This window comes from Pelmatolapia mariae, linkage group LG20, assembly GCF_036321145.2.
Source record: "Pelmatolapia mariae isolate MD_Pm_ZW linkage group LG20, Pm_UMD_F_2, whole genome shotgun sequence".
Taxonomy (NCBI): Eukaryota; Metazoa; Chordata; class Actinopteri; order Cichliformes; family Cichlidae; genus Pelmatolapia; species Pelmatolapia mariae.
Window position 1 is genome coordinate 6,505,069 of NC_086244.1, and position 16,535 is coordinate 6,521,603.

General features: G+C 42.1%; 2 protein-coding genes across 4 annotated transcripts in view; one reads left to right on the forward strand and one right to left on the reverse strand.

Moving 5' to 3' along the window:
- fam120c (family with sequence similarity 120 member C) overlaps window positions 1-3,202 on the reverse strand; it is a 38,020-nt gene extending 34,818 nt beyond the window's left edge. Inside the window, exon 1 of one of the 2 annotated variants that reach the window (XM_063465455.1) lies at window positions 1,555-3,202. In XM_063465455.1, coding sequence (XP_063321525.1) covers window positions 1,555-2,070 — 516 coding nt within the window. In that variant the 5' untranslated portion in view covers window positions 2,071-3,202. The remainder of the gene's footprint in view (window positions 1-1,554) is intronic. The other variant, XM_063465454.1, reaches the window with a different exon arrangement.
- A 2,205-nt stretch (window positions 3,203-5,407) lies between these two features.
- LOC134618492 (isocitrate dehydrogenase [NAD] subunit gamma, mitochondrial-like) lies at window positions 5,408-13,929 on the forward strand. Of its 2 annotated transcripts, XM_063463909.1 has the most exons (11): window positions 5,408-5,518; window positions 8,788-8,835; window positions 9,270-9,367; window positions 10,446-10,561; window positions 11,541-11,601; window positions 11,695-11,827; window positions 11,914-12,047; window positions 12,123-12,225; window positions 12,460-12,606; window positions 13,343-13,498; window positions 13,612-13,929. In XM_063463909.1, exons 1-11 carry the CDS (start codon window positions 5,450-5,452, stop codon window positions 13,711-13,713), a joined length of 1,167 nt encoding a protein of 388 aa, XP_063319979.1. In that variant the 5' UTR covers window positions 5,408-5,449; the 3' UTR covers window positions 13,714-13,929. The 2 variants fall into 2 exon arrangements, with proteins under 2 accessions (XP_063319979.1, XP_063319980.1); XM_063463910.1 differs by lacking the exon at window positions 12,460-12,606.
- The last annotated feature ends 2,606 nt before the right edge of the window (window positions 13,930-16,535 follow it).

Consider the following 16,535-nt stretch of genomic DNA (forward strand, 5'->3'; position numbering starts at 1 on the left):
ATTTATCTTGGACAGACTTCACCTCCTTCCAGACCATTACAAACACAGGGCACCAGCTGCAAGGACCAGCTAGAAATACCAATTGCTAAATTCTTTAAAATCATGACAGGTGTGTGAGACATATTGTAAATCTACAGAAATCTTGCTGAAACACATCTAAGCTATTAAAATCCAGGGGTTTAGAAATTCATTTTTGGACAGGTATCTTAGGCACCTCTGAGCAGGTGACTTCTTCAAACAAAAGACAATAAAGTAGCCTGTTATCAGGCAGAATTATCAGCCGTTTACACTGACTTTCATGTCTAAACACGGGGAAAAACAAAAGAGGACTGACAAGAACTGAATCACATCTATGGGAAGGGAAAATAAATGAGAATAATTATTTGAAAGTAATGCAGAATTCCCCCAAGAGATTTGCTGAATTATACCCCAGATATTAATAGCATAAAGTGAAAGGTGAAAATTGGCCTAAAAATTCACCATGAATAAGTGCAACTAAATGCCTTGTGCTTAAACCTGCATCCATGATTGACAAGTACTAGGGGCTCAAGGAACAACTGGAGCAGATGTGGAAGGTGAGGACGGTCCCAGCAGATCCCAAACGCATGTGAGTGCAAAGAAGAGCAGCTACACACAACAGCTAGAAGCAAATATGTAGCTCAACTGGGTAGAAAAAGCCTGTGCAAATTTTCATAAATATCATCACTGGTGTATATGGAAAGTGTAGAATTTCTTTTCTTAAATAGGCAGAAATCCTACTGAAAAGACATTCAAATTCAGGGACTTCTAAATATATTTTTGGACAAGTGTAATGCAAAAGCAGGCTATATCATCTCCCCCCCCCCCAAAAAAAAAAGACCACAGAAGTAGCTCACTAACTCACTTTCAGACAGAATTATCAAGTATTTACACTCTGATTCTCATGTTTGGTCCACAAGCACAAAAGAGACCAGAAATGAAATCATGAAAGCAATACAGAATGTATGAGAGAGACTATACACTACATCCCAGATATATGCAGCATAAAATGATGCAGAAAAGATGGGAGGGGAAATAAAATCACAAAGAGTGCACTAGAATAAGTGCCTGGCGCTCCAGATCTAGTGGGTTGGAAAATAAACCTATGCTCAGGATTTTGGGACTACCAGTGGCCAAAAGAACAGGCGTGTCTGGAGCATTGGAGGCTGTAACCCCACAAAGCACATGACAGCAAAGAGCAGCAGCCACATGCAACAGCTAGAAACTGACATCTGGCTTTGCTGGGTGGAAAGAGCTAGTCCAAAAAAACACTGCTTTAACAGAAAGTGACTGTATTGTGCAAAAAACAAAAACCGAAAGAATAAGCATAATAATAATTAGACTCAGGTTCACTCATTTCTATGGTTAGAGCTGCTCCTTGCACTTGCCACAAACCAGGGAAGGCGTTAAAACGGTTGTGAATGATGCAAGCAGCTAAATGGGCCTGCTGCACCTAACAAGTGTAAAATGAGCGGCACGCCGTATGACACGACCACAATAAAACAACTTTCACACAGCCATGATTGATCTGCTTACCCGCACTCGGAAGCGGAACATGGCGAGGCGGACACAGTGGCTGAGGCAGGCCGGGGGCAGGAACCATGCCCGGGGAGGCGGGGTGGCCTTGCTGCCGACGTGGTTGACTATCAGCTGCGCCGTCTGTCGCTGGCTCTGAGCTCGCCGCGCCCACTCGGGCCAGCGCTCCTTCCCCAGGGTGCCGTTGAAAACCACGACCAGCTCCAGGCCACCCTGGTACAAGCAGGCCTGCGACAGGGCGGCCAGGTATCCCAGCATGGCGTTCCACTCGCCTCCGCACACCCAGTCCGTCTGGTAGCCGCCGTACAGGCGCTGCAGGCCGGAATCAGCGTCGATTAGGATCCTGGCAGGCGGGGGCGGGGGAGGCATGGGCCCGGGGTGATGTGGGTGGTGGTGTGGGTGATGATGGTGAGGGGGCTGGCGGGCCGCGGTCCGGGCAAGCTTGAGGAGGTCCACGGGGACCGTGGCCCCGGGACACCGCTTCTCTAAATACTCCTGAAAGCCCTGCACTCCCATGACGGTGTTATTGAGCCGGTGCGTCTGACCGGGAGCGGGCTCTGAATACGTTCTGTACGCCGTGTTTGTAACGTGTTGTGGGGCGAGACTTGCAGCTAGCTGTGCACTCCGGGGCAAAGCTAACTGGTCTCCGATGTAGTGACAAAACTGTAGTTTAGTTAACCCAGCAAACCAACTTGGCTGTCACGCTGACTAGCAAAACGAGTCACCATGCACCGCCGCACGACTGTCTCTGGTAGTTATCCCAAGATAACGAAATGCCAATTTGTTTTTTTTCTTTACTTTAGTTTTGGTCGAGGGTGCTCAGTTTAGTGTCCATCCCTGTGGATTTTTGGTGAGATGCCAGAAAAGGCCAGTGTAGCTACCTACCTACCTACCAGAAAAAGTTTAACACGTTTCCTGCTCCCATAATTTGGCTTTAACACGACCAGCTTCCAAAATGCAGTCGGTAGCGAGTAACGGAAATGCAGCGAGATGGTGGATGTTACCGAGAAATGTCTGCAAAATAAAAAAAAATCCCGCTGTTTTGTGCACATGAAACAGATGCAATACTGCGCTTTTTTTTAGTTAGCAAACCCACAGGCTGGATGGCCAGTTCGCGGACATGATGGTGAACCGAGCAGCTTGAAAACCGTTGTTTTTTTAAAAATCTGACAGATGGAAATGTTCACATTTATTCGGCACTGGCTCTGGGAAATTTCAGCACGTGTGCAGCACCAGCGTGCGGGATAACAGGTGTCAGAATATTAATTTAACACAAACTAATGAGCAGCGTGCCTGGCTGCACTAATATTTGCTAACTGTGGCTAAGCTGCTAGCTGCTGCTGGCAGGGTCCCCGGCGTGATTTGACGCGTCAACTCCCGAAGACTAGTCCGGGGCGGACACGACGCGGAATGAGATGGATGTTTGACGAAAGAAAAGAAAAGTAACTAAAAGAAAATAAAAATAAAAGCCCGATGGTGCCTCCCTCGCTTTCTTCCACGCTCACGGCTTCATGTTGCAGAGGGGAACATTACTTCCAAGCGACGTCAGCCATCTTGCGACTTCCTCGCGGCCCAGTGGAGTGGGAGGGAAGGCGGAGGGAGGCGAGGAAGGAGGCGCGGCAGAGCGCGGGGAGCGACGGGAATAGTAGTCTGACTATGGCAGAGCGTCCGTCCAGAACACGAGCGTCGGCAACGAGAAAAAACTACAACTGCCAGCGACGGTTTGTACGAGGATAAAAAAGCTGGAGAGCAGCAGTTCTCCAAGTGAACCCAGTAAATACGTGATTATTTGACAATTCACCGTGCAGACCGTTATTTTTTATTTTAAATAAAAGCATAAAAGCAAGCAAAATGTATCGAAATATAGCTGGTGTTTTATATTTCTGATATTGGCGCACCAATCTCTATCGTGTTGAGATTTTTTAAGCATTTTATTCAAGGAATCAAAGTAGTATACAGTGGCCAACTACAAAATAGATATAAATTGGTGGTAGTTTAAAATGAATCAGTTACTTAAGCAGTGTAACAGGTAGAATGGCGCTGTCCCACCTGTGCCGAAAGTCTTTGAGTTTGTCGCCTCCTTGTGGCAGCATATATCAAATGTGCTGTTGAGAAAAATCAACGTACTGTATTAATAAAAAATCATCTTAATAAATCTTTATACAAGCTATATGAAAAGAAAGAGGAAATGAAGAATGAAATGAAACCAGGTGGAGTGGTCTGAGGGGAAATCAGAATAGCTCTGGACTCCACCTGTGGGAACACTGTGCGAGATTTTCAAGCTGATTTCTGGATATGACTAGAGTAACTGAGCCTGTGGTGACTCAGGAGGGATGGTATTAAATGAGAAATTCTGAAAGCCTAACAGTGCTAACGTCTGCCCAGCAGAGACTCACCTGCTCTCTCACGTTAATGGTGTATTTCACTTTAGACTCTGTACATTGAGCCACAGTGATTCTATTTAAATTTATACTTTATTGGATTTATTTTGGTTGGATTTTTTTTATTCAGATGTTGTCTTCCATTTTATTTATCAAGCGTCATACAATTTTATTTATGTAAACAGTTTTGTTGCAGTAACATTTTTAGCTGCTGCAATAACACAATTGTACAACTTCTGGGATAAATAAAGTACATTTAAACCATAAATAAAGTGGTCTAAATGCCCTTGAGCCTAAAAATTTGCCCAAATACAGGAAATTAAGTCTGTAATGCTCAGAAACTCCACAATGTGACCACCCCCCCCCCCCCCACACACACACACACACACACACACACAAACACACACACACACAAGCAGGTGCGTAGCTAAAGGTGGGGCCTGGTGTCCTTGGAACATGAACCATGACCCTATGCCTACCATTCTTCAACTCTTTTACTTTACGAACTGTGAAAAAGGATATTTGAGACACTGTTATTTACTTCTACCATTCAGTAACATTAAGCATGTTTAGTATTGTATCCAGACTACTGAAGTTTTGCAAACATTTGACTGCTGGATGGAGGATTGTGTGAATAAGGCCCTGGTCAAGCTTAGAGACTGCTCTGTCATCTGGCAACCACCATTTATGAAAGAAAAATGATTATTCCCTGACTGGTTGGAAGGTTGCTGGGAGAATGAATACCAAAGCCCCAGTCACGTTGGCTAGAGATCAATCAGTAGGCCCTATTTTTCCTTAGAGACCCACCTGTTGCCAGGGAAAAACCTTGTTGCACGTATTTTGCATGGAAGTGATTTTTTTCCTAACATTGCAGCTACGCACTTGAAATTGTGAAAAGTGTGATAGAAACCAGAAACGGGGGCCATTCCTCTTTGAACTCAGTGTTACACCTTTTGAAACATGTTGGCGGCTCCGAGGCACAGCTTTTACTTCAAAGCCGAACATTAAAGGCCCATCTATTTACATTTTACTACCATTGGAGTAGTTAGCGAGTGTTTGCAGAAAAAATAACAAACTAAAGGCGACCGTGTAAATCTGACAGAAACCAAAGCAGCCACTGGCATGTTTTTGGTGCTACACTTTACTTACTGCTGATTTTAATACCAACAAGTCATACGTGCGTTTCCGTAGCAACCGGTGAGCATATTATTTCCAGCGTTACTGAGGAGGACTTCACGTTAAATTGTTACAACTAATTTTCAATATGTTTCAGGTGCTTTTGGTTGGTTTTTATTCTCATTTCTGATATTGTTTGTTTTGTTTTGTTTTTTTATTTCCCATGAGCCTCCGCCCTCCACACCCTGATTCTTGGAATCCCTGTGGCACCCCATTTAAAACTCCTGGGACCGCCCCTGGCTGTAGGGCTCAAATAAAACCTACGCCCATTACAGACAGATTAACGTGATCGCGCAGCTCGTCCCCGTCTCTTCCTGTCTTCAGAGGGAAGAGCAGACATGACGACCCGCTCTGTGCGCGCTCTGTCCGGAACCCTGAAACCGCTCTTCAGCCCCCGGTCACCGCAGGTAGGAGCCGCCCGGTGCGGTTACCTGTTGAACACACCGCGTTTTGGATGGTGCAGCAGGTGGTTAGTTAGCTGCCTTATATCGCTGTCCGTTCAGCACCACGGGTCAGCGTCCGGTTCGCGTCAGCGTTTTACGTGATTCTGCAGTTTGAGGATGTTTCCTGCTGCCAACTGTAAGCCTACACTCTTCCCTGCAAAGTCATGCATTATTCAGGGACTACACCTCTGCGCCGAGTAAAGACAGACAGGTTCACTTCTCTGGCGGAAAAGCTGTCTGTTGTCCACGAGTCCGTGTTTTGCTTGTGTTGTTACTCAGACGCAGTTTTAAGAAGTTTCGAGCAGGTATAACAACACAAATATGCGCCTCGCTGTTGTGTAGACATGCCAGTCTACACGAAACAAATGCAACAAGCCTCATCAGGCTCGCTCTTATGTTTAAGCTGCCAATCTGGAATCCTGTTTTGTTTTTCATTGTATTTGAGCTCAAAGAAAAACCTCAGTTTTCCACGCTCGTCGACTCTGCCGTGCTTACATGTTCATTACAGTCTGCAGGTCACGGTGGAAATGCATGTTTTTATTTATTTATGATTCAAACAGCCTGTCGAGACCCATAATTACGTTTGTTTTCACTACTGTGTAGTAATACTAGCATCACAACATAGAAAACATCGACTAATTGTTACTTTATTCAAGGGCGTAGATTTGGTTCTGGCATTGGTGGGGACGGATGATTCAACCACGGAACCCTGCCCTGTTTCTTTTTTCTTTTTTTTCCTTTTTGTTTTTGCTTCTTAATAAAAAAGAGGAGAAATATACTTGCCTACATATGCAATTCTACATGCTTTTAAACCATTTAAAAATCACAATTCATAGTTTTATATGTTAATTATATAATGTTAAATTACTATTAAACAAATGACTAAGTATTTTAGGCTTTAGTTTACTTCAGCTATATTCCATATAAATCAGGTATCATACAAAAATAAAAATAGCTTCAAATACAGTCATGACAATAAAAGAATATGACTTTAAGGACTTAACAACATTACTTCAGTTATAGTACACCAACATCTGTTATACATTAGCACTAAGGGAACACTGAATGACCTCGTGGTTTTTGTCCATAAAACTACTCATCTAAGATTACCACAAAGTAAAAGATCTCTCAGCAAAATTATGCAACATTTTAGGCACTGTTGCCCCGATCAAATCAGTGAGCTGGGATTTTTTATTCTAAACATGAACTACTGTTACAGCAACAGACATGGACTACTGGTGCCCCACACAACAACTCAATGTCCAGTATGTGAAGGAGCCAAACGCATGCCTTCTCCTCTTGTTAACTGAGATAAACTGCTGGCATATTTGTTTTACATCTATACTGTCCAGTCTCTCCTGGTGAACATGGCATACAGCAGCATTGTTTAATCTCATTTGAGTCATTGTTGACCTTAGCCATGTTTTTAGTCTTCTGAGACACTGAAGCTTCTTTCAGCCTCAGTACCTGCGTTTTATCCTCAGATTAAAAGTATTATTCTGTGCTTGATGTGCCTCACCTTTGGCCCTGGCTCTTCCCCTCTGACTGCACTAGAACATATTGCCACCTGATAAAATAACACATTGATTCGTGCCATATAAAAAGTGAGACATGTCAATTCAGATTCTTTGTCAAATATACACTAATGAATCAATTTACATCAGCAGCCTAACAACTGTCATGATAATAAATACTAGTTAATCTATAGCACCAAAACATCAGTCAGTCACCTGTGACCTCGCCTCTTCACCTCTGTCTGAGCTGCAACATGGCAGAGCTGCTTCTATCACCTGATAAATAACAGTGAGACAATCCAAATACATGCAGTCACACATGTGCTTCAAATACAGTCATGAACCAACAAGTCATCATCCAATTTCACCTGTGATCTTGTATCAACGTTACTCTCTGAGCTTTGTGTTGGTTCTTCTGTCATCTGACAAATAGGACATACATGACAATAAGAATAAAATGTGTAGCTGCTTCAGTGTTTCTGTCACTTTGTGCAGATCTTGACTCATCAGTAATGTTTGTAGGGTGAGTGCATTTTTAAAACAATTTGTGCAAACTGCATTACAAGGTGGAATATTTGCAAAATCATGACTACCTCATGATATTTTGTCTCAAAAATGAACCCTATGAATATGTCAACACTATTAGGATGAAATTATTGTGTCACCAACATTTTAACGTTAAACATATAATTTTAACAGCCTCTGTAAACTAATATCCTGGCTTGCTCGAGGCTGCCGTTTTCTCTGACAGTTTCAATCAAAATTAGAAATGCTGCTCTGAGACTGAGATAACTAATAGTGCTGCATGTTGTGCAGTAGTTTCCAAAACACGTTATTTATGGTTACATACAATTTTAGACTGATGTGGGCCAAAGCCTAGCATAGCCTGTAACGTTATTAAGACGGACACATTTTATGAGTGAACTTGACTTTAAGTGACTCACAGGTTTCTTTGAAAAATACTTTCGTATATCGAGGTTCTTCCTTTTTGCTGCCATCCTCCTCTCCTCCTTGCAGGTCCAGCGCAGGCTTGCCGCTGCTAAAACTAAACAGAGCTCCCTGAAAGGCACAGCCAATCACATTGGCCATATTTGTCACATGAGGTAGAGAACGTAATTTAACTCTTTCTGCACCGCTGGGTGAATGAGACGTTGACAGATCGGGGGTTTTTTTTCTTCTTTCTATCGGGTTTGTTTTTCTTTACTCGAAGAGATCAAATTATTGGTGGGGACAATTCAGTAATCGCTGGATATTGGTGGGGACGTGTCCCTTCCGTCCATGCCAAATCGACGCCCTTGACTTTATTGCACTTGTAATACTTCCACCAACCCTCCTAAAAATATCCAAACAACTGAAATGTTTCTTTTTTTCATCTGGATGTGGATGAGTAGTGTCAAACATATGGGCCGGGGTCCAGAACAGGTCCATCAAAGACGTCCAGATCAGCGGTCTTTTTCTAAATAACAGCGTAACAGTGAAGCTGCTAGGAGTAGAGGCAGCCAGCCATCCAACATGTCTGTGACCTGGTTTTATAGCTAAAAATAAATAAATAAAATAAAATAAAGAATGTACATATATATAGTCAAAAACTATATATATGTACATATAGTTTTTTTATAGAACATTTTAAAATTAGAATACTATTTATTATGAAGGTAATTTGGTCATTTTAAGAGGACTTGTCTGCGTGTAACCTCTGTTTTTTCTCTGCATCTTTAGGGTTATGTTGTGGCAGCCTGTCATCAGACTCACAAGTCCACTTACACTGTAAGTTGTGTTATATATATATATATATATATATATATATATATATACATATATATATATATATATATATATATATATATATATATATATATATATATATATACATATATATGTATATGAGGATTTATTTTATAGCTTCTATAATTTCTGTAAGCTCAGTCTTTAGGAGACCTTCTGACTCCCCACCCCTCACCATGATTCACCTTTAGAGTCGATTCTCCAAGAAAATGTGGTCTCAGCCTCTCCTTTGTCCTATTTTCTCTCCCCTGTCTGCTCTGAATCCTTCCTCCCTCCACCCACCCACCCACCCAAGACCATAGTGAGTATGGATGCTTATAAGTGCTTACAAGATTCAGTGTAACAGCTAAAAGAGTGACAGTTCTCTGTAGTTTGTTTAGGGTTGTATCTAAAATGTGTGTGTTTGTGCATTACAGGCTCCACCTGCTCGGTACGGAGGCAGACACACCGTGACTCTCATTCCCGGAGATGGCATCGGACCAGAGCTGGCCAAACACGTGTGTGAGCTATTCCGGTGAGAATTCCCTCATGCACTCACGATTACTCTCTGCAGAATTTCACTGTAACATTCACCACCAGCTTGTTGGCGTTTTGAAAATTCAAAACTTTTTACAATTTTTAGCACTTCAGAAATTTCCTCCAGAGGCTTTTTGCTCGGCTGCCGTTGTAAAGGATGTCTGGATAAACAAAGGTTACCCTGACTTCCTGAACCATCAGCGGCTAGTGTTTCCTTCTCACAGTGTGTGTTTTAGACATGAAAGCCGTTCATAGTAACAGCTTTTAAAGTATTTTTTAAAACACAGAAATGTATAAGCAATGAATTTAAGACTTAAGTAGATTTTAGAGGGGACACGGGGAACATGTGCCCATAATAGATACAAAACATAATTTTAGGACTAACTGACCATCTGTCCAGGGTGAACCCTGATTTGCACCTCATGTCAACTGGGATACGCTCAAGCCTACATCCATCCATCCATGCATTCCCATGTCAGATGAGATGTATAACATCTCCGGTTGATTCTGTGTCTTCAAAGGGAGGAGCTCAGACAATTGAACCATGTCAACTAGCTCCTTTTGACGAGTAATACCAGCAACTAAACTCTGAGCTTCATCTGGATGTCTGACTTCCTCACTATATCTCTAAGGTTGACTCCAGCCAGCACACAGAGGAAACTCTGATGATGCCACACAAATCCGGTCGTCCTCACGCTCCCTCTTTCTTTCACTTGTCAGTAAGATTGTGAGGTCCTGCTCGGAGCAGCCACTCTCCCCAGTCCAGAGGGAGCAGTTTTAGAAAAAGAAGAAGCTTAAGTTGGATAAGCGGTTAAAAATAAATGGGTGACTGATTAGTTCCTTTTGGCTCTTGCTAAAAACATAAACTGATGCAGAAAGGGCACATACTGGTGCATTAACATTTAACAGAATGCCAGGATTTAAGTCGCTGATACTCAGAATTTCCCGTGGGATGCCCTGAGACACACTCCATAATGTTGACTACACACACACATAGATGCAGTGCTAGTATTAGGCCACTAAATGGTTCAGCTCTCTCATACCTAAGTGCTCTCTTTGTCTGTGTTCACTATCAGATTCTGCTGTGTGCCTGTAGACTTCGAAGTCGTCAATGTGGACTCGACTGAGACCTCAGAAGATGATATCAATAACGCCATAATGGCTATCAGACGCAATGGAGTTGCACTGAAAGGTAATTGTGGAAAATATACCATAAATGAAGTTATAAGGCAGATAATATGCAAAAGAAACACAAAAAATGTAAAGTTTTTTATTTTTTGTGTCTCATAAACAGTAAACATCATGTTCCTAAAAAAGAAAAAAAAACACCAAAGAAGCCACTTTCATGAGTAAATCATATTATTAGAGATGTAAGTGAGACAAACAGACATAAATCATTCCCAGAGGCAATAACACTGAACCAAACATATACAATAAACACAATTGAACTTCTTTTTCCTCTGTTCTGATTTATTTTACTGAGTTTGATTCTTGTGCTCTACTTTTACTCACTTACCAACAAGTACAAGATGATTTTCCGATCAAAAGAGGCAGAAAAATGAAGATCAGCATGTAAATTACCTCTGATTAGTCTTTATACTTTTTTCATGGTAAGTATTTGAATGTAAATTTTTAAGTGGCCCAACAGTGAGGTGTGACTGGTACAAGAGATTTTTAATGTTCTTAGGAAGCTTTATTGATTTCTTTTTCGTATACATGTAAACATTTTATTTATTTTTACAATTCATAATAAAAATAAATAAATGGAAACTCTGAAATGAAATATTTGGATGTGCATGTTGAGAAAATCACATAGTCAATGTTTAGCCTAATGATGTAGAGGGCACAGAGGAGGAGAATCCAATCACAGGACATGGGAGGAAGAAGTAAGAAGCTCGAAGCTGAAGTATTTTATTATCCAGGCTGAGGTCATACAGGAGTAGACAGTCAGTGAGGCAGACACCAAAGGTAACAGGTGTGCAAACATGTCATATCCATAAATAAAGAACCAATAATAAGAGAAACAAACTGAACTTTAAACAGGAAAAACTTGTGCAAGGAAATCTTAACTAGTGCAGAAAAAATCTGTTGGAAAGATGGATTTTTTAATTTTGGATTGCCACAGTTCAATTTTTTTACTCTTTTAAACATAAATATGTTTGTTTATTTAGGAAATATTGAGACCAACCACAACCTGCCACCTTCCTATAAGTCCCGAAATGGCCTCCTCCGGTGAGTCGACAACTCTTTGGTTTTCAGCTCAGATTTTTTGCTGATGTAAAGTCACAGAGTTTGAGCTCTCTGTGCTCATCTTCCTCGCTGCAGTACCACTCTGGATCTGTACGCCAGTGTGATGCACTGCCAGTCCCTGCCAGGAGTGAGGACGCACCACAGAAACATCGACATCATAACAATCAGGGAAAACACGGAGGGCGAGTACAGCAGCCTGGAGCATGAGGTGTGTCTCTGTCTGTGTGGTTCCCATCTCTTTGAGTGCGTCTCTAACTAATCAGTCTCTGTTTTATCTCCACTGCACCTCTGCAGAATGTACCAGGTGTCGTCGAATGTCTGAAGATCATCACCAGGACCAGATCTTTACGCATCGCCGACTACGCCTTCAGGACAGCTCGAGAGAAAGGACGCAGACGAGTCACCGCCATCCACAAAGCTAACATCATGTCCGTTTCTGTTCCTGTGTTTTATCTCTTTTCTTAGATGTGTTCCACTCATCTTTCGTCTGTTTCTCGGAGCAGGAAGTTGGGTGACGGCCTCTTCCTGGAGTGCTGTAAAGAGGTGGCCAGTGGTTACCCTGAAATCACCTTCGACAGCATGATTGTGGATAACACAACCATGCAGGCATGTCCATGCGAGACCATTTCATTGTGTGGTGTCTGTGTCATCATGTCCCTCACATTCTTACTGGGGTATTTAATCAGAAAATGTGAGCGTTTTCAAGCCAAGACTCTTGAGAGTTAGGACAGAAGGCGTTACTCATTGAAACCTCCTTCTGTATTCAAAAAAACTTGTGTGTGCTTGGCTTCTCCAGCCTGTAAACATGTCCTAAAATGAGCTTTTCGGTGTGTATTTTAGCTGGTTTCCAGGCCTCAGCAGTTTGATGTGATGGTCATGCCTAACCTTTATGGCAACGTTGTGAGCAACGTGTGTGCCGGCCTGGTAGGTGGACCCGGCCTGGTGCCTGGAGCCAACTATGGAGAAAACTACGCTGTGTTTGAGACGGTGAGACAGGGTTAATGAGACCTCTACATGTCTTGTGGGTTTTTTGTTTTTCTAGCGGCTCTCTGGAGTTAGCTGCAGTTTTTCTAGAGTCCACTTGAGGCTCTCTCCAAAAGCGAGTCATCTTTGTGGACTGCCCTGTTAAAATCCCACCGTTAAAGCATCAATAATCATGTTAACAGCCTCGTACAACAAAGGTTTTGGTCTCTATCAACGTTTATAACTCACCAGCTAAAAGGGGGGGGGGGGGGGGGGGGGGCACTTTGACTGGCTAAGCTCCCTGTATCGCCAGTGGTTTGTCTGCTAGTCTCACCTCCAATAACTGGAATCACTGAACTGGTCCGGTTTTCAGACTAGTTTTTTGTGGGTGTGTATGAAGTTCATCGTCTCCTAATGAACACACGTCCATGGCTGGGTGGTCTGAGTGCTCCTTACCTGTGAAAATGCCCTCAGCAGCTGAATCCCAGTCCTACTTCTGGTCGTCTGGTTCTTTCCTTCTTTTCTATTTCACCTCTTTCACGTGAACGTGCAGCGTTAACTTCCCTCTTTTGAATTTTTTCCCTATTGTGTAATCTAAGCACTTTAATTTTTAATGAAACCGCAATTGTTGTTTTTCTAATCAAGCCCTATACGCATCTGAGTGTACACTCACTCAAGCCTCCCCTGATGTAACATCTCATTTTTGTAAGGATGTATAAAAGGATATATCACTTTTCTAAACGTGCTCTTCTCTGTACAGGGCACCAGGAATACTGGGAAGAGCATCGCTAACAGGAACACGGCAAACCCCACGGCCATGCTGCTGGCCTCCTGTCTCCTGCTGGATCACCTGAAGCTCCAGGGCTACGCCAGCATGATCCGCAAAGCCATCCTCTCTACAATCACTGATTCCCGGGTACGATTTGACCAATGCTACATGCAATATATTGGTGGTATTCAACTTTTATTGTTATATCCTGCTTTGTATTTCGACATTACTCTAAATATGTTATCTCCTTTGTGTTCCAGCTGCACACTGCTGATCTGGGAGGTAAGGGCTCCACATCTGAAATGGTCCAGTCCATCATGGATGCAATCCAGAGCACTGGACCTCGTACACAGCGGCACTAGAAACCAGATGACTGTACGATTGCACCTTTGATTGTAAGACTGGACTGAAGCTGTAATGTATGGACAGCTTTTATTTCCTGTGGGTTCAGTGGTTTAAAAAGCCCTCTGTGTAAAGCAGAAATATATATTAGTACTATGATAGAGATTATATTTAAGATTTCCTAATTATTGTATGAATAATTTGTGAAACCGCAAAAAAATAAAGCACCTGTTTGAGATCCAACTAATGCTTTCTATGTATATTATTCTGGATGGATTTCTTATTATTATGGGAAAACTGTTATAAACCATGCACTAAAAATCAAAACATTAACCAAACTGTTGTCACCTACTGAAATATAGCTGTTCCAGCTTTGCATTTCATATCGTATTGTGCAACCACAACATTTTGATGCATGGGTGGATGGATAGATTACTGTGCCTATTTGCACCCCCCATATTTGTATTCTTGGACACTTATAGAGCAGCTTTGCACAATCCAAAGATAGAAAAAGTAATCACGTAAAATAAGCTGGAGCCCTTCAGTTCCTCCACTGTCTGAAGCTCTTTAATCAGTGTTTGGAGCCTGAGCTTTTGGCTTACAGGGATTACTTGCACTTACACCTCAGTGTTTGAAACTTTGGTCATTTTCATATGAACCACTGTGATAATATATGTATAGAAAATGTATCACAGCCCTGCTTCAAATAGCAAAATATAAATAAAGTAACTCAGATCACAAATCACAGATCAAGTTGGTCAAGGGCAGTCTTTCCATAGACTTCTAATGGAAGTATTTTTGCAACCAGAAGTCGCCCCCTGCTGGCCAGTAGAAAGACTGGAGGTTTAAGGCATCAGAGTACGGTTAACTAAAAAACTACTGGAGTTCTATGGAGCATCCATCCATTCTCTCCTGCATGAATTTCTTTAGGTGTTCTCTCCCCCCGCGATCCTTATCAGGGTCGCGGTGGGCATGTTTTAAATGGGAGGGGCCAAGGCTACAGGTGTTGTAACATACTGGTGTTAATAACAGTAATTATGTAATGTGGCAGCCCTCTGGTCACATTTCCTTCTGTCTCGTCTGTTTTGTTGTGCAGTTTTCAGAGTGGGTGGGGTTAATTAGTGCTAATAGGAGCACCTGTTCAGTCTCCGCAGAGCATTTAAGCGCTGGCTGTGTCGTTCTCTCCCCGGCCACCCAGCATCACAGTGTTTGTTTGGGTCCCTTCAGCCTGATTATTTTATGTTTTGCACTACACAACACCAGACGTTTCAATACTCCTCCAGCTGCTGATGCGCTGATAACACTAACAAACCCCATCAATTTAATTATCGTTTTACTTCTTATAAATACAATTAAAGATCAATCCAATTCACAGAATTACACACCCACCATGGTGGCATTTCCATTGTCCTCCATTTAAAGGTAAAAATACAGCATCAAATGTAACACAATAAACATTCAAGTGATTGTGAAATATCCCTTTATAATCAATGACAATCAGTCAATTGAAGGTTTAACCAGAGTGTTTTTAACTTAGAGGTTTCTGTTTGTTCACAGTCTGATGGTTAGAAGGTAAAAGGCCCACCGTTTTAAAAGGGTGGAGTTACAAAGACTCCCACATGTGTCCTACAGATTGACATATGCTGGGTGTGTGCAGTAATTTATTAAGTTACTGTGAATTCTTTCGGCCTTGAGACAGCTTCTCCATCAACCATCACAACCAGCTACAGCTTAACTACACTACATGAGAAGTGTAGTTAAGCTGTTGCAGTTTAACTACACTTCTGATGACTAGTTATGGAGAGTAAACAGGCAGAGAGTCTCACCTGACGTATATCCAGACCGATTCAATTTAATTTGGTTCAACTTTATTTATATAGCACCAAATTACACCAACAGTCTTCTCAAAGCACTTTATATGTTAAGGTAAACACCCCACATTAATAGAAACCCTCAACAATCAGCACTTGGCAAGAGTAGGAAGGAAAAGTCCCTTTCAACAGGAAGAAACCTCCGGCAGATCCAGGATCAGAGAGGGGCACCTATCTTGCGACTGGATGAGAAGAGAAGAAAAGGACATGCTGTGGAAGAGAGCCAGAGACTCCTAAGAACTAATAATTACATGCAGAGAGGTGTATGAACACATAGTGAGTCATACATCATGAGCATCATGGGAATCCCCCAGCATAACGTATTGCAGCATAACTAAGCGAGGATTAAGGACCTCCTGATCCAGCTCCAACTATATGCTTTAGCAAAAAGGAAAGTTTTAAGCCTAACCTTAAAAGTAGAGACATCTTTTAAGTTCAAACTAGAAGCTGGTTCCACAGAAAAGGGGCCAAAAGGCTGAAGGCTCTGCCTCCCATTCTACTTTTAAATCCTCTAGAAAACAAAAAGTGAGCCTGCGGTCTGAGAGCGAAGTGCTCTAATGGGATGATATGGTACTATAAGCTCATTAAGATAAGATGGGGCCTGATTATTCAAGACCTTGTATGTAAGGAGCAGGATTTTGAATTTGATTCTGGACTGAAGAGAAGCCAATAGTCCTTGTCAGTACTCTCACTGCAGCATTTTGGATCGATGGAAGGCTTTTCAGGGAGTTTTGGGGACAATTAAAATAGATCAGTAGCCATTTTTGGATAACATCAACGTTCAACTACCTGTGTGGCTTTTTTTTCTAGAACCAGGTGTCAATAATGGTTTTAGCCACTGAACTCCATTCACATCTATTCATTTAGGGCTGTTTTACAAACACCCCCTGCTGCACCACTGAGGGAAAAGTCCAGGGCAATTGAGTTACACATTTAACAGTCACTGTAATTAAATTTGGGATATTTGTTGA

Excerpts from the sequence above, each read along its gene's own strand:
- LOC134618492 (XM_063463909.1), top strand. The coding sequence starts at position 5,450 with ATGACGACCCGCTCTGTGCGCGCTCTGTCCGGAACCCTGAAACCGCTC. Across the intron at positions 9,368-10,445 it reads CACGTGTGTGAGCTATTCCG|ATTCTGCTGTGTGCCTGTAG; the intron begins GTGAGAATTCCC and ends GTTCACTATCAG. Across the intron at positions 12,226-12,459 it reads TGGATAACACAACCATGCAG|CTGGTTTCCAGGCCTCAGCA; the intron begins GCATGTCCATGC and ends TGTGTATTTTAG.